Raw genomic sequence first — 17,850 nt, 5'->3', positions numbered from 1 at the left:
TAATCTGGACAGGAAGTTGTAGGCATGTCTTTGATTTCCATTTAAACAATTTAGAAGATTTTGAAGAAGTGGGGGGGGTGTCATTTAATCAAGTTCAATAAAGCAAATCTCCAGGTGAAAATAATAAATATTTAAAAGAGTAAAACTATTAACTGTTCAACATCATTTGGAAAAAATACATCCCTACAGATGCAGGGATGAAAGGACAGTTCAAAAATTCTACAAAGTCTTTAAATCAATGGTTGCAAAATACCAATATGCAATTTGTCAGGTTCCTGTGAACTTGCCCTACCCAGTCTGATCCAAGCCTGATTTTGGATTGTGGCATACGATACACTGAATTTTAGGCAAGAACACATCCATCAACCCTGATTCTAAGTAATAATAACTATCATCAGAATTAAGCCATATGGAAAAAAATCCATGATTTTATAGACCAATGAAAAATTGACAACAGTTTGTAATGTGGACTTTAGTAGTCAATGTGCAGCTACCCTGCCCTATGGGTAGAATAAAGTGTCTCTCAGTCTCTACCCAACATTGAAGCAGAGAGGTCTTTTATATTAAAGGGGCACACAAGGCAACAATATAAAAATAATTTCCTTCAATAGGATGAATAAAGTAATACCTTAAATTAGCAAGTTCCAGTGACATCACCAGCTCAGCCATTCCTGGCAGCAGATCCAACTCTACTGAAATCAACATCCGTGCTGAAAACAAACCTGGGGAAGAGGTAAGAGAGTCTGGCTTGTTTCCAAAAGTAAAACAAAGAGGAGGGAGAGGTGTGTGATTAATTCTCCATTGGTATTCCACTCACATTTCCTCCAAAGACAGGGAAGTATTTCAAGTGAGAAATCTTGCTCATCAAGCTGTTACAAACATTTTTCCTCAATGTGTTCTACCCCTCTCTTCTCTGAAGTCACTTTTCTTCTCCATCACACAGGCCTGGAGGCTGTCCATGTACATCCCACCTGCAAGTATCTGCTGGCACTCCATACTTTTTCATTAAAAAAAAATCTCAATCTATGAACAGAACAGATAGCTTTTAAGAGAGTTTTACTGAAAAATACACAGGTTTGAAAAAACAGGACCGGAAACATTTCATCTCAGAAAGCAATTACAGAAGCAAGACATTTGGACTTTAGAAAATGTGTTTAATTGTTAATACTCATTAACTACACAGTTCATAAATACAAGTTAAAGTTGTAAATACAAGATGAAGTTGTAAAAAAAAAAAATCTCAAGTGCGTGATAATTATTTTTAAATTTATTTGATTTTTACTGTTGTCTCCTTAGTATGTGGAAATGAGTGCAACTTGAACAGCTGCCAAACAAAAACCTCTAAACGAGGAAGGAGTGCTAAGTGGCACAGTCATCTGTACCTTGCAGCTTCTTCTCGTAAGGGGAACTAAATCAATCTTTGGTAGTATATTAAAGCACCTCAAATAGTTAAAATAGACAAACACTTAAAGGTTAACACTGTTTATATTTCTATTCTTGCTGCAACACAATCTATTACTTTTCTGTATTTTTTGTTTGTTTTAAAAAGGTCACTTTGGAAGTTTTCATGGCTTGAAACTACAGATGAGGGAGCCTCTTCCTTAGCACAGAAGTCAGCAGCAATTCTGACACTGACCTAGTGGGTGCAGACATGGGCCTGAAGTACTCCTGGAAGTGGGAGGGATGGATCCAGTTTGTAAAACACATTAGAAATTATTCATTACACTTTTTCATGAATGTACAGAAATGTACCAAAAGAAAGCATACAATATAAAAACATGAGCACCCCATCGCTTCTTAAATAAGATGGGGTGGAGTTTGCAGGTTTTCCTACCAAAAAATTTCTCATTCTAGCCTGAACGAGGGTTATTCTGAAATCAATACAATCAAAAGACATTAACATCATCCCACACAGGGTTAGTCCCAATATAATGAATATAATTTAATGAACCCTTTTCTATTTACATTTACAGTATGTGTGCTGTTGTCAGTGCACAACCAGATTACACTGAATATTAGAATATTAGAATAAATGCAGTGCAATTTCTTTCTCTCTTGGGACAAACTCAGTGAGTAAATCTTAGCATGATAGGAATGTCTCAAAGTGAAAATTGAAAACACATTTCCCCAAGCCAGCATTCCTCTATGCAGAGCACATCTCAGAGAAGCAGCGCAGCATCTCTGTGCATGTTTGCTTTTCACTAAGTACAGTACAGAAGGAAAGAAAGCCTGCTGTCTGAATGAAATGGGAATATAGAATCAGGTTGCAAAAAACAAGTGGCCAAAATATCTTTTAAAAGAAACAATGAAGAATTAAAAAGGTCAACTCAACATGAAGTGATGAATTGCACATTTAGCGGTCAAGGCAACTGTTTTTCTTCATTTTCAACAGCAATAGCCCAGTTTGAAATGTCAGAAACTCAAAAGGACCAACTGCATGTAGCACTTCTGCAGGGCTTCCACCATTCTCCTCCTTGTCCAGACCACCTCAAAACACCAAAGAACAAATGAGCTTGGCACACACTGCACTTAATGCTTTCCATGTCAGCCTTCGAAAGCATGATGCTCTCTGTGGGCTAGGGAAGAGAAAAGGGGAAAAAAAGAATAAAAGAACATGTACACTATGGCAAGGAAAAGATTAAAAAAACAGAAGATGGCAGTGTATAAATCAGTCAAGGAAGACATAACATGCCAACAAGTGATCTTTGGGAATACACTATTCTGATAATACATTTATAGAGATATTAAAATACGAGATCCCTTAAAATCCTGATTGTAAATGGTTCCTTTAAATGAATCCTTCAATTGAACAGCGTGTAGCCTTGAGAGTTATCAAGAGATTTGTCTCACTTGTTTTATGACTCAGGCATATTAAACGTGAAACAAAATATATTCTACGATTAAATTAAAAATGTCTTTTGAATGATAGCTAACTTTTACATTGAAGGGACCTAATTTTAATGCAGTGACAGATGCTATGTTCCTAAGTGATTAATGATGAATCAGGCAGGATATTCCCATGGAAATACCCTCCCAACATCTTGTTTTTCTAATGAAGGTGGAAATTAACAGTACAAACAGTACAAAACACTTACGTTTATAGAAGACTGCCTTAAAAGATGTGTGTGGCAGAAGTTTGTGAATCTTCTCTAGAACTTTTGCTTCACTTGCTGAAGAGGCATTCTCGTTCCAGACTTGCACAACATCTTCACGGTCCCGAACGCTGACACTAACCCCTATTACTTCATCTTCTGCACAGAAGGGGAAGAATCATTAAGGAATACTTTAAAAGTGAGACATGTCTAATTTGCTACTTATGTATTATGAAACAGTGCCCAAAAGCTGAGGAAAAAAATGAAGACTTGAAAAAAAAAAAAAGCAATCTCCAGTGAGGAAAATACCAATGTTCAAACCAGACAAAATAGTTACCAGAAAGAACCACTGTGTTTATAGAAGCTATTGGAAATATTACCTCATAGTGTTTTTTATGAAGTGCCATAAGATTATTCATCTTTGCTATTAGCACTCTTGATTAGAAGGGAATCACAAGACTCCCTTCAGTAAGGTCAGCAATAAGATAATTTACCCACAATAATGCCTACAAGCAAAAATGTGAGGATGAGGGTGAAACAACTAAAACCCCAGGAACAGTACCTGGTGGAGATCAGATACCAGCTTTTCCAGACTTTGTTCCCTTTTCCCCTTACATTTTGTCAAGATAGCAACAGAAAAAAGGAAAAAAAAAAAATTAATAAAGCCCCAGTCAGGCTGCTGCTGCCAGTGCTGGTAATTCCATGTTTTGCTGAGAAAGCCCTTTTTGGTGTGAAATTCTCAGGATGCAGCTTTATGGAGAGCTCAAAGGCTGAGCCACAGCTTTCCACTGGGAGCAGTGGGTGCCTCCAGCTGTGAGCTCCATGGCACAGCTGTCCCATGCATCCTAAGGAAGGGGTCAGTAATGATAACACAAAGATGGTGCCAAAACCACATGGACAAGGGGAAAACTACCTCTGTAGGCAGCAGAGTATCATAAAGTGACCCCAAGTCAACCCTATCAGTATATAAAGGGTGTGAGAGACACTGTTTGGAAGGTCTTTGCTGAACTGCTCTGTGAATCTGAGTAATGAAATTCTTTTTTATGGAATGACAGAGCAGTGAAGGAACATTCCTAACAGGATATTCACAGCCACTGTAACATCCAGTTTAGTCAGATATTCATGCTTAGGAGAGAAGTAAATATGGTCAAAAGAAACGATGGAGAAGTGCCATTTGAATTGAAAAGTTAGTTTAGTAACAGCTCCCAGAACACTTTCCCTCTAGGCCAGTGGGTCAGCAAGTTCATCGTTTGCTTCACCCAGAAGCAAGAAACTATTCTTTAACAGAACCTTAATGAATTAAATGGTCAGACTTGTACTTGCTTTTCATGACTAAGAAGTTGCCTTTGACAATCCGTTTTAAAGCAGCTAGTGTTCACAGTACCTTCTCAGAGTTCCTTTCCTTGCAAGGAACCTTGCAAGCCTAGAGAAGATATTTATTCTGAAAGGGACTTCATTAAATTATTACCTCTGACCAAAATAATATGTGAGCTTCTGGATGATTAATGCCCATTTTCCAGTAAACCAGTAAAGTACTTTTAGAATATTTATGTAAATTCAATTACATGAAACATTACCTTGACCTGAGCAGTATTTTTAAGCAATGAACAAAATATTGCTTCTGGGTAGAGTGCTAACCTGGGATTCAGGAGAGCCAGGTTTGTGTTGTGGCCCTGCTGTGGGCTTTTAATGTCACCACAGGCAAACCACGCAGTGTCCCTCTGCTTCAGGTCTGCATTGGTGCTTCCCCTGACAATTCCTAACCAGTGGGACCATGAGGGCAAATGGGGACATCTATTCAAGGCCAGGTTGGATGGGGCTCTGAGAAACCTGCTCTAATGGAAGGTGTCCCTGCCCATGGCAGGGGGTTTAGAACTAGATGATCTTTAATGTCCCTGCCAACCCAAACCTTTTATGATTCTATGATTGATCTAATTTAGATGCTTCCAACAGTGACAATCCAAACAATCTGCATGGAAGTACCATTTAGGGTTCCATAATCCTGATACTGGGGAATGAAAATTAATTATTTAAATACTGGCTAACTGACAGATGTTTAATAACTAGAAAACCTGCTGGCTTCCCACAGACACAAGCTGTCGAGCTTGAGTCTTGTACAAAGGTAGTCAGCATACCTTGTCCTCTTCTTAATGACAACAGGTATGAACAGGGTTTCCAGCCCTACACCCCATTTTTAGCAGTGCTATCATGTTCTGTATTCCAACTCAATTTGTCATGCTTGCCTCAACCATTACCTGCTGCACAACAATCTGTAAACTGCTCTCCAATAGTTGCCAGCAGTAGCTCTTTCCAAACTGCAGCCTAAGGAAGCAGAAAAAAGTTACATTTGCATTGTTATTTTTTAATTTAAAAGTTAGTTTTGCTAGCTCAGTTTGGAGTGTCTTCTCTTTCTGAAGTTGTCTAGAAAAAAAGGAGTATTTATTGCAAGTACATGCTGTGTTATATAATTCATAGTTAGGTCTGAACAAGATGGTTCATCTCAGTCAAGGAGATGCTGTGCACTCGTGATGAAGAACGAACCCAAAAAATGAGAAACAGGCATAAAGGTATTATTTATGTTATTTACAAGGCAATGAAAGCTGACTGAAGTTCACCTTCAAGCAGACCTTTCAGAAGTGACTGGGGCCATGTGGTGTGTAGTTTGAGAGATCAAAAGTACCTTCATTTCAAAAATGGGCTGTCATTCAGCCTCTGAAAAACAAGGCCTCTGGGGCCCCTAAATTCACTGCCCAGTAATACAGGCTTCCCAAACCACTTGTCACTTCTGGCAATCTTCACACCTTGGATTATAAGAGGAAAAAGACAATTTGAGTCTTTTGTGATCACTTGGGACTGCAGGGGAGGAAAGCTGCAACTCACATAGAGGAAAAAAGCCCACAGGCAAAAATCAATTAACTTTTGGCTGAAATTGAGTGCCATCTTTCAGCATTTAATGCCTTCTGCAAGGCTGTCACATTTTCCTGACACTTCACTTTTCGTGTTTAAAGGCCTGATCCAAAGCATACTTGCACACATAAACACCACGTGTGAAGAGGTCAAATCTCCTCGCCATGGAAGTTCACAGGAGAAGTTACTCACGTGCATTTGATTAGGGATGCAAAGAGAAACCCAGTTATTTCATCAGGGCTCAAACAATGACATGCCTGAACAGACTTAATCTTTAACACTTTTGAATTTAAAAAAAAAAAAAAAAAAAAAGAGAGGGAAAAAAGAAAAAAAGAAAGGGAAAAAAACCTGAGCAGCACTGCAATTTCCCAAGAAGCACACCAGGTGCTCTGACAACTCACCGTTGCCAAAGGGGATGATCTTACTTGTCTTTTCTACTTTACGCCCATCAAAAGCTCTCCTGGCCGTACAGTCTAATTAAAAATAAAAAAACCCCAGGAGACGTTTTGCAACAACAGAGTGTACTAAGCTGGTTCATTAAACAGTCTGATCAGAGGATCAGAGCCAGTGCAAGAGGGATCAGAAAAGAAGGAAGCGAGATCTTGCCTCTTCCAGTGGGAGCACAGCCATGAGTTACTGGTGGAAACAACGCCTTGGTCCACGTTTGGCTGTAGAAAGTCACAGGCTACTCAGAGCCATCACAGGGGCAAACAAGCCACACCAAGCAGAAATAGTCCTACAGAGTTTGACAGAGTGTTTAGGAGCATTTCAGTGAAACTCTGTGCTGTGTCGACTGTGGTTCTGGCTATAATTTAGCATAGATTATCAGGAAAAGGTTTCCTGTTTTCCTTTGTATGCCTGTAAGCAAACAGTCTCGAGAACAAAGGTGATTATAAATTCCCATGTTTCCAAATGGAAACACTGCAGCTTTCATTTGCTTGATAACACGTTGCCAAATGTTATCTAAAGCAAGAGAGACGGAATTATTGGAAAAGAAACTTTTGCTCATTGTATTTAAAAGGTTACGTATGGTAAAACAGTGTTTGGTTGTTGTGTTGGATGATGTCAGAAGTAAAAAGTTTTACAACAGCTTTATCAGATACAATTTAAAGATACTCCCTTACTAAACAAGGTCTGAGTAAGAAGTCAATATAACATACCGTACTTCCTTTAGGGACCTTCATTTTCCATATACCTCCTTTGGCATTGCTTTCTTCTTCCCTGTTATGAGAAATAGATCAGTGAAAATAAACAGTCAATTCCACATCTAGATAACCTTATGTTTGTGGTTTAATTTTCCCAGAAAAATCCCATCTGAAACGCAATTACTAACTCCAGGGAGCATGACTCTGACTTCTGACATCACAGATAATTCTTTCATTGTTCATATGAAGTGTATCTCTCAACACCTAATCCCTTTTCCTAAGTTTTGTGTCTTGGAAAATACTTACATTTTCCCTGACAACAGACCGTCTTTGAAGTGGCTGCACACTGTATGGGAACAAGCCACAAAACAATTTTACGTTTTACCATGGTAACCTTTTATTTTGGAAAACCTCTGGCATATTTTCACAGAAGCAACTTATTAGTCTCCCATTCATCCAATTTAACAAAAGAACATGAGCACACTTCATTTCAGTTTTGTGACAGCTAGAAATTAATTGCTCATATTTAAAAAAGACTGAAGTCGCCCAGGGTCAGGGCAGACATAATCATTAAACTGCCTTGTAATGACAAAGGCACGATGTACAAACCTGTGAGCTCCTCAAGTTTATTCTGCCACAATTCATTCAATAAGATTTTAAATTATCGCTTTTACTTTCCTGTTAAAACTCTGTAAAAGCAAAGTTAAAGGAATAACCTAAAATTCATCTTTGGTGGGAGACTGTTGGTCCTGGGGAATTTCCATTAGGTTTCATAGGGGGTTTAGATATTCCAGTCCTGACAGATGCTGGGGAAAGGAGCTGGGAAGCTTTAGGAGGACACTTTCAAAAAACCTGCAGTCCTCAATTCTTACTTCAGAACTGGTTTTTCTGTCTAAAAAAAAAAATTACATATATGTGTATATATATATATATATATATATATAAATGCTGATATTGGCCAATATACTTTTGTGTGTAATTACTGAAAAGTTAGTGGGTTACTGATGATGAGATCAACCTCTGGCAATCCCTTTCCTAAAATACAAAATTACTTTGATAGACTTAAAATAAAACATAAGCAAGACATTCCTGTCCCACACCTGTCTCCTTTCTCCAGTTCAGGTTCTTCCACTGCCCATTCCCAGAAATGTCTGATGACAACACACGTACCAGAGTGGGCGTCTTTCTCCCCGCATTAAATGGTAACTACATCTCAGAGGCAAATTTGTCACAGGAGGAATGTTGTTGTAGACACTCCAGAAATCCTTAAAAAGAAAAAACACTAGTTGCACTAACACAAGAGAGTACGTTTCCTGCAGATTTACTGCCTTGCTAGTTTTCTCTAAAACAACTACATATCCTTCTCCTAGAGAACTGGCATCTTCTGTGTTATAACAAAATGCTAGGAGAAGAACTTGTTAAAAGTTAATTTCTACTTTTTTTTTTAGATGCCAATTCTTCATAAGTGAAGGTGGAAAGAAGGGAAGCAGTCCAAGTGTGGATTATTTTAGAATCAAGGTCCTTTTCAATAGGGAGGGAAGAAAAATAATAAAAAACAGAGTTACACTAAGCATGTGAGAACAAAGCAGCACATAGTATTTTATTAGCATATAAAAAAAATATTTGTATCAAATATCCTAGCCTAGCCTAAACTTCATTGTGATTATCCCGAGTTACAAAACCACCACAAACGATAATTCTGGTGAACTAAATGCCTAACCAGCAACCCAACTATTTTGTCTAAATGAAAGGTTTCAACCACATGCAAAGAACGTGATATGCACATGTTAATACAGGAAGGGGGGAGAAATCAGAAGATCCAAGTTACCAGGAACCATTTGATTACTTCCCAGTGTCTCTGCTGGTACAAGCAGAAGCTGTCATGCATGTTTGGGGTGGATAAAAGGCACCCAAAAGCAGTGGTGAGCAACAGGGAGGGATGACTAAAAAGATCCCAATCTCTGTTCTTCTTTATCCAACAGCCAGGAATAAGATTTTTAAAGACTTAAGTTGCATCAACATGTGGTGATGCAATATTAATTAGTAGTGCAACTCATTAAGTATTATCTACACATAATATTCAAGTATTATCTAATACATTAAGTATTATCTAATACTTAATCATTAGCATGATTTTAGTAACAAAGATTGCAACATTATGTGATAAAATTTTGCGGCCCTTGGTGACTCTGCCTACCAGCAATTACCATTTCCCAGTCACAAGAAGAGAGATGGAAGACTAATAAAAATATAAAAACTTGTTATGAAACACCTGTTTCAACTTTTGTCTTATTCTTACCTGGTTGTTTGCCCAAACTCTAAAGCTACTGACAGAAAAAGAAGCAGAGCTACACTGGCAGATGGCTGTGGAAGCATTTGAAAGCTCTTTATGTCCTGAACCAAGGACTTTGTTTGGAAGGTTTTGGGTTGAAAACATCCTTCAGGTGGTGGAGGCTGGAATTCCTCATTGTGTAGGTACTGGCCATGAAGGAGAGTGATGGAGTCAATGAAGATTTTGGCTTCACTTTCCCAAGGAAGATCATATTATATGAAAGCCTTGTTTAAAACTCCAGGAGATCACTACAGCTGTGCTTCTCAAAGAGAAGGGTTTGGAGCTACCTTAGAATTTCAGAGATTTAGTGAACTAGAATCAGCTTAGCATTAAGGTGAGACAAATACCAATTGGCTACACTTCATGGTAACTGTGGTATTAAAACAGAAAGGCAATTTTACTTGCAAGAGATGTCCACTGCTAGGCACTGGCAGATGACACAGACATGCAGAATTTCTCATTACTGTGAGTATTCCATGATGTAAGAGTACTTTAATTCAAGTCAGTTTGCTAAATTTTTTTTGATTCATGCTCAAGTAGGAAAGACTAAAAAAAAAACAACCCCACAAGCTGCAATTTTTAGTCTTTGTATAATGAATTTCTGTGTTAAATAAAACATGGGAAAAAAAGCAGAAAAATTATTAAAATAAATCAAGTATAACAATCCAACAGAGGTACAAGTGGAAACTCAGGAAAATTTAATAATCCAATATGTTCAATCCAGTATGCCTCCTCCTTTCCTGGTCTGGAAAGCCAAGTGAAATTCAAACAATGACTCAGTAATACACACACACAACTCCAACAAAACTCACGTTTCACACCTCAGGTAAGCAAAGCCACAGTTGTGACTCATTCTGTGAGGAAAAATGAAACTTAAGGTGTGAAGTTACATTAATAACGTGTGGTAGCTCCTGTAGCAGAGCCTGACACTTTACCTGCACTGTTTGTACTGTATAAATCTTCTTCAAGTTTGATGCACATTCAGCCGCTGTCGTACCAGGAAGTGATCTTGAAAACAAAGTACAGATTAATTAAAACATCTGTTTTATCAAGGAGGGAAAGAAGGGAGATGGAGATGGAACGTGAATCGCATGAGTGCGAGGTTGAAATATTCACGTGTCAAAGTGGAAGCCCAACTCCAATTATCATGAATCATTTAAAGATAAGAGTTAAAAAGTGCTTTTATACTTGTGAATAGGTTAATATTGACCACGTAATTTGTAAAATATGTTGATTAAACGGGAGAATTAGGAGTTTTAAACCAAGCAGCACAGCGCTGCTCTCAGGGCCACCCCATCCCCTCAGAGCCCTGCTGTTCACAGGTGACGGGCTACCAGAAGGGGACTGCATGGTCATCCTCTGCAATTATTTTTAATTGCACTTAATACACTTTAGCCCCCTTTTTTAAGCGTTTTAAGACACTCCCAGTGCTTCACACTTGGAAAAAGAACATAATCCGCGCTGTTCCCAGCGCCGGCCGCTAGGTGGGGCAGGCGCACAGGCGGCGGGAAGGCGGGATGCGGGATCATGGAGGGATGGTGGGAAGGCAGGATCATGGAGAGATGAAGGGATGCGGGATAGCGGCAGGACCTTCCCTCAGCCCCACACCGCCCTCACCGGGGCCAGTCACAACTGTCATGGGTCCCTCTGATGGATGGGTCATGCACACGGGCTGAGGAGAAGCACACGTCCCAAAGGGCAGCTCCCCTGCCAGGTGCCATGTAAACCAACGCACACAGCTCTTCCACCACTGGCACTATGTCTTCAAGCCACATCTACCACCAGCATGTCCCATAAAGCCACAAGATTCTCAGGTTGGCCTCACTGCCAGACACGCTGGTACACCAGGAATGGTTCAGCTTCTCCAGCTCACCCTCATACTGACCATTCCCAGCTCCCACCTGGAGCTGCTCCCTTCAGGCACGCACAGCACAGCTGCACCTCATCCTCTGGAAGGCCTTTTCCAACCTAAATGATTCTATTTAACCTTCATCATGAATCTTCAGTGCTTGAGACACTGGACGGTGCATCCACACCCTCAGACATCACTTGGCTCCTGTCACCACACTAATAGTGCATCATAACACCCACCTTACAATTCCCAGCACACAATCCCACAGACACAATTTTTAGAGGAATGAGGTCAAAATTGCTAAGGCACATTCAATTTGTTAGAACTGGAAATATTTTTTCTCTTCAGAAGCTGAAGCAGGATTTCTAAAGAAAAATGAAGATCAAAGACGAAGCAACCTCCCATTGTGTCCCAGAAGAGGATACAAAAATGTGTAAAATTACTAAATCTGGAAACAGAGGCAACAGAACAAGTTTAAGGAAACAGAAGAAAACGCAGCTGTTGCTCAGGTACCAGCTGAAGAAAGGATAAAAGCAAACTAGATCTCAGTAACCCTCCCTGATACATCTGATCAGAATGAAATATGTCCAGGGAAACACTGAAGTTACTCTCAGTTGTTACAGATATCATTTAGGCTCTGGGGCAAACCCTAGACATTCACATAAAGGAAGAAATTTAATATGCAAAACTACTGAAACATCATCACATCTTCAGAAGTCTAATAATAGCTCTAAGGTTTTTTGAAGGCTCCTATCAACATAAGTTACTTTAAAAATACAAAACCAAAAGAAAAATCCCTCCCAGCTTTTCCAGTATAGAACACCTACGTTATTATTTGCCTGTTAATTACCAGACATAAGAGCACATTACAGTGGTGGAACTGGCAAGAAAACAGTGTTACATGTCCAAATCTCAAAAATCACTAACTAGAGGTTATAAAAACAAGCAAACAAAACCCAAGAAATTGCTGTGGCACAGATTCTAGTCCTGTGCTCATGAACTATGAAAACTTCCATGAAAAAAACTGGTAACTTGAAACCAGCAACAAACAAAACTGTCATCAATGCGATCAAAAGGAATTATCATAGTAAGGATTTGGGTTTTTTTTGTGTTTTGGCAGTTTTTACTTACACCTTACACTCAGCATTGAAGAGCAAAAAGAGAAATTCACATTATTTAATAGAGAGTGCCAGTCAGCCTGGTTTTGAATGCACACAAGAAGGTAGTAAATAAAACAGACTTTGAAACTTATCACGTGATATTTGTCAGTAGGGAGTAGTGGATTTGCAAACTACCCCTTGTTTTTAACTTGTTGCTGACAGAAGTAGCAGCCCTCTACTAACACTTGGTTTCATGTAGAATAGAACACAAACAGGCAAAGCCTGAGCTAACTTTGCCTCTCGCTGTCCCAAACCCCTGCTCAAGAAATTACTTCTCTTAGGCACTCTCAGTAACTTAGCAGTCACCAGTGCATGTGGGGTAACATATGCTGTACAACACACAGTATCATCACTCTATATCCTCATTCTGATACTGCCACTGAGTTGCCTCAATAGTAAGGTTTACTCAAATAAAAGATTAAAATGTGTTCTCCAACCATAGCCTTCAAAGGTTACCTCGATAATCATGGTAGTCATTTAGCAAATTCAATGCCGTTTAAAAGAGCAGCTAAGACAGGTAGACAAAATATTCCACTCTGAGGTTATAAAATGGTTCATTTTGATAGCTGCAAATAACATTTTCCAGAGAAACTGTGATCAGCTGGCAGAAAGCACCAACCAAGCAGTAAATTATCTTTTAAAAGTTATGGTGAGTGACCATTTATTTCTAGTGACCTGCCCAGTAAATGCTCCATGCCCACGAGATTACATAGTGTTATTTCAGCCTTTCATCTAGCTCTGGAAAGTGTCAATCATTTATGGGTATGAGCATGAACCCCCAAACATTTTTATTTAAAAACAAACAAACACAAACAAAAAAAACCAAACAAAAAATCCCAACAATCAAACAAAACCAAAACCCTATTGAAAAGGTTGCAATTGAGAATATGATGATGCATCAATTTAAAAGTTCAGGGTCATTTGTTGCAGAAATTACACCTGTACAAATTTGGTTTGATGGATGTATATAAGGCAGAGACAGTATTCTAATCACAGACAGACAGAAGGAAAAATTCCTGCAAAATTCCGGACTGCTGACAAATCTGAACTGCAGTATTTCTGGGATAGTCACCCATAAACTCAGCAGATCCACACAGATGATCACTGTGGGGGTTTTGTGCCTTGAAACCCATGAAGTTTTGATTTTAATTTTTTTCAACTGAGTATAGAGCATAAATTTAATTTAAGTTAGCAGAAATGGCAGATGACTTCCAATTGAAGGAATCTGTAGAAATTCCTACTTCTGTAAGTCTTCCAGGAAACACTCACACTATACACTAGGAGTACTAAGATGTTTGTGTACTTTACTAATAACCTCAATACACATGGTACTACAAAACAAGACCCTGCAAATACTGACCCTTGAAATGAAGCCCCTACAGGAATCCTCCCATTTGGATAATTTTACTGCCATCAAAATAAAATTAATCTGATATGCCATAGTGACCTGTCAATTACTGCCATGGAACAATTCATTTCCAAGGAACTCAGCAGGCCCTGCCAGTCCCCCTGAGCACAGTAACAGGAAGGGACATGGATCACAGCACCAGCCTGGCACCGACAGCTCTTCTGGGCATTGAAGTAGTTGGTCTGTTGCCACTCCACCTACAAATGCACATCTGGGTTCCCCGTGGAGAGTCTGCACATAAAATATTCAATGGTTCTCCTGGCCTGCCTGCTCTGCTTCTTCAGGACACTATGGGAGAAATTTTAGTGCAATATCAGGGCTAATTGAGCTGCCTAATCAGGCCAGACCCACTGTACAGCATCTCATGGTGAACCACATGGGAACGTGGAAACAGGAATAATCTACATAAACTGAATCCTAATGCTAGCTTGCTTCACTACTCCTTCATTATTCCAGCATAAATAAAGAACAAAGGATACAAAGATAAATCCCATTGTTTTATCCATGAATAAACCTCCAGGTGGTTGTGCTTATGTTAATTTCTGATGCTGAACTGTAGCTTTTCTGTTTTTCTGCAAAGAATTAAGTATAGAAGTTGTTTCATATGTGCTCACACTGGCCTTTGTTTCCCGGTGGGAATCTCATCACGGCTTTAGCGGGAGCTTTAAAAGCTGCCAAGCAGTTTTGAAAATACCCCTGCAAGTGCTTAACTACAACGGTTTTTGGTATAAATAAGCAAAATATTTACTTACAAAGCATAAACTCAAAAACATGCTGTGGCAACTAAATAAATCTGGTAATCCATTCTGACTACAAAGACTGATTTCAAGCCATCAAAGCCTGTCAAAATGCACTTAGTGGGTTGAACATTCTTATAATATTAACCACCATTTTTTCATTGTAAGCCACCTACTCATAAGCTGTAATAGATGAAATAGAGGATCCTAGATAAATAAGATTTTTCTATAGGGAAGAAGGGAAATTATTAAGTTTAGTTTCAAACATCTGATGTGTTCAGTTACGAAGATTAACACATTATTAAAATAGCTCAGTTATCAAAATTTATCTACTAAACTTTATATAGAACTCATCTATAACATACAGAGAGAAAAATCAGCGCAGATAATACATTTATGCAAGAATATTTTGTCTTTCCTGGAGTAGACTAACAACCCTGCATATTTGACAGTGTTTATAAGCACATACTTCCCCTCACAAAGATACTGAAGAGTTAAACTTTTCTTGCAACAGAAATAAAATTATCTAAAGAGCATTGTTTGAACTCGGCCGAGAAGGCAAGGCAGGCAGGCCATGATCCTGCAAAGGGACCTGCCCTGCTGTACACTGAGAGTTCCATGGGAGTGAGGTTTACCTAGAAATGAGGCTCAACTCCTGATAGCACTGATTTGTGTAGAAGGGTTCTGGCATTTTCCTCGCTGTTGACTGAAAGCGGTCTGGCAGCAGCGCTGGCAGCTCAGACGCAGTGAGATCTTCAAACGATGGCTTTTTGCAAGGACGTGCAACGTCTTCATTATCACATGTGCACACACACACACTGGACTGAAAACCCTGACCACTGACAAAGCCTCTGGCTTCTTGTGATGCCGAAAAAATCAAACAGCTACTAGGACTCCGTTATTTCGGTAGCAAAAGGCTCAGTGCAGCAATAAACATGAGATGTGCACTGGTTTTGGCTGGGTGGAGTTGGTTTTCCCCAGTTGGTCTAATGGGGGGCTACATTTTAGATTTGTGCTGAACACAGGGTTGCTAATATAGAGATGTTTTTGTTATTGCTGAGCACTGCTCACACAGAGCCAAGGCCCTTTCTGCTTTTTGTACTGCCACACTGGCATGCAGATAAGTACTTGTACAGCAACGCTGGCTGGGGGTGCATGGGAAATTGGGAGGAGAGACAGCCAGCACAGCTGACCCCAACTGACCCAGGGGATATTCCAGACCATATGCCATCATGCTTAGTCTATAAAGTGGAGGGAAGAAGGGGTGACATTTGGAATGATGGCATTTGTCTTCCCAAGTCACTCTTATGCACGATGGGGCCCTGCTCACCTGGAGTTGGCTGTACACCTGCCTGCCCGTGGGAAGCAGTGAATTAATTAATTCCTTGTTTTGATTTGATTGTGTGCACAGCTTTGGCTTTCCCTATTAAACTGTCTTTATCTCAACCCACGAGTTTTCCAGCTTTTACCCTTCCAATTCTCTCCCCAATTCCGCTGGTGGGGGAGTGAGCGGCTGTGTGCAGCTTGGTTTTTGGCTGGGGTTAAACCACGAAAAAATGGCATGTGATACCCAGGTTAAGTAACAGCTGGGATTTGCAAACTAGGATATTTTCATGATGTCCACAAGTACATCAAAAAGCATAATCGGTTTCACAGCTTTATATTCATACAAATATCACACCCAGATCCACAATCCCAAATCCCATTAAGTGATGTTTTTAAGTGCCTAACATGGCCTGTTATTCAGCCTTTGATAGTCATGTTACTTGACTTCTTTTGTGCAATCCCTATATTGAATGCACTCCACAATGCAGTGACCAGATTCATAATCCTCATTTTTGATTAGTTATATTCAGTGATGCACACTGACACTTTGTCATAAAAAGCGATTTAAAGGCTACACAATGTAGCAAAAACTAAAACGGCAATCTTTCATTTCAGAGCTAGAGGCCACTACAAGCAGCACCAGCATCTCACCAAGGTTAACAGAAGTGTAAAGAGCCACCAGCATGAATCAGCTTCCCATGGTGGCACCAGCAATCTCTGGAAGACTTGCCGAAATTCCCCATGCTCCCTAAGACCACTGCATGCAAAAGTCCTGCAAATGAGACATGTGGATATGAACTTGGAAACCTGCTGAATAGACAAACAAAACTGCAGATCTAAACTGCTGGTTTCCAAACTTTTACTACGTGACCTTAGAACATTTTAACCATTAAAAAGGAAACCTCATTGCTCTTAAATGAAAAACACCTGCCAGCTTTTCTGCTGCCTTCTATGAAACTGCTGACCTGTGAGCATTTGAAGATCATAGATGGGATTTTATTTGTCCAACTGGTGAATAATATTCTCCCAAAGCTTTTATCGTGCTCACTTTCCTAAGGCATTTATGGGGTAGGATACCAGACAGCGATATCAGGTGGTGGCTATTTCAGACACACATACCAAGAAAGGCTCAGAATTTATGGGAAATGCAGTTGCCCTGTGACATGTGTGAGGTGATGGCAATGAACCAGGACCTGCCCATAGGATACCGGCCTCCAGATGTTCAGCCTGTGCCAGGGCATTCACAGAAACAAGTGCTGATGTAGATCAAACAAAGGCATTTAATTCCAGGGCAGGAGATGTATGCAGTGATGCTGTGATAAAAGCAAGGCTGTGAACCCCAAGGGTAGCACATCCCTAGTTGCTACACAGAGCACCACTTAGCTGATGGATATTTATTTTAACAGCGTGACTTAATGAAAAGATACATTTTAGAGATCCTAAAATTGTATGTCATGGATCTCTCTCACAGTAATTTAATAGAAAAAGATAACTACATATCTGTCTCGACATCTATTTATCCTTACGCATCACTTCTTCCTGCTTTTCAGTCCAAGTACAGGGTAAAATGTAGCAGCAGCCAAAAATCAATACCATCTCCTGAGGAAAGAGCACTGCTCCACACTAGGTACTACTGAAGTAAGTTAAAAAAGCACCCACAGTTATCTGCTACAGAAAGTCCATCCAACACAAGCCTAAGCAGAGATTCCTCCATCAAATCTCCATGGATGTACCAATAAACATCCCAGCCACTTCTCTGCAGAGACATGAACCTCCACACACAGCAGTAAATTAAGTTCTTGGTTCCATCTCCTGTGTGCTTTTTAATGCCTTGAACGTTTTTTTGACAATAAAACATGCCTTGTTTGCCATCATTCTTGTTCCCTACCAT

At 39.6% G+C, this 17,850-nt stretch overlaps 1 protein-coding gene across 5 annotated transcripts in view; it reads right to left on the bottom strand.

The window, feature by feature from the left end:
- Positions 1 to 1,133: 1,133 nt before the first annotated feature.
- EIF4E3 (eukaryotic translation initiation factor 4E family member 3) overlaps positions 1,134 to 17,850 on the bottom strand; it is a 33,144-nt gene continuing 16,427 nt past the window's right edge. For 4 of the 5 annotated variants that reach the window (XM_027710673.2, XM_027710635.2, XM_039388360.1 and 1 more), the window contains exons 2-7: positions 10,412 to 10,484; positions 8,315 to 8,409; positions 7,160 to 7,220; positions 5,348 to 5,414; positions 3,096 to 3,251; positions 1,134 to 2,576 (exon numbers count right to left, since the gene is read on the bottom strand). In XM_027710673.2, coding sequence (XP_027566474.1) covers positions 2,545 to 2,576; positions 3,096 to 3,251; positions 5,348 to 5,414; positions 7,160 to 7,220; positions 8,315 to 8,340 — 342 coding nt within the window. In that variant the 5' untranslated portion in view covers positions 8,341 to 8,409; positions 10,412 to 10,484 and the 3' untranslated portion in view covers positions 1,134 to 2,544. Of the gene's footprint in view, positions 2,577 to 3,095; positions 3,252 to 5,347; positions 5,415 to 7,159; positions 7,221 to 8,314; positions 8,410 to 10,411; positions 10,485 to 13,935; positions 16,010 to 17,850 lie in introns of those variants that run through there. The other variant, XM_027710652.2, reaches the window with a different exon arrangement.

This window comes from Pipra filicauda, unplaced genomic scaffold (genome assembly GCF_003945595.2).
Source record: "Pipra filicauda isolate LSUMZ 115617 unplaced genomic scaffold, ASM394559v2 scaffold63_size3267554_pilon, whole genome shotgun sequence".
Taxonomy (NCBI): Eukaryota; Metazoa; Chordata; class Aves; order Passeriformes; family Pipridae; genus Pipra; species Pipra filicauda.
The sequence above is the reverse complement of the archived record's forward strand: the minus strand, read 5'-3'. Positions and strand labels throughout refer to the sequence as shown.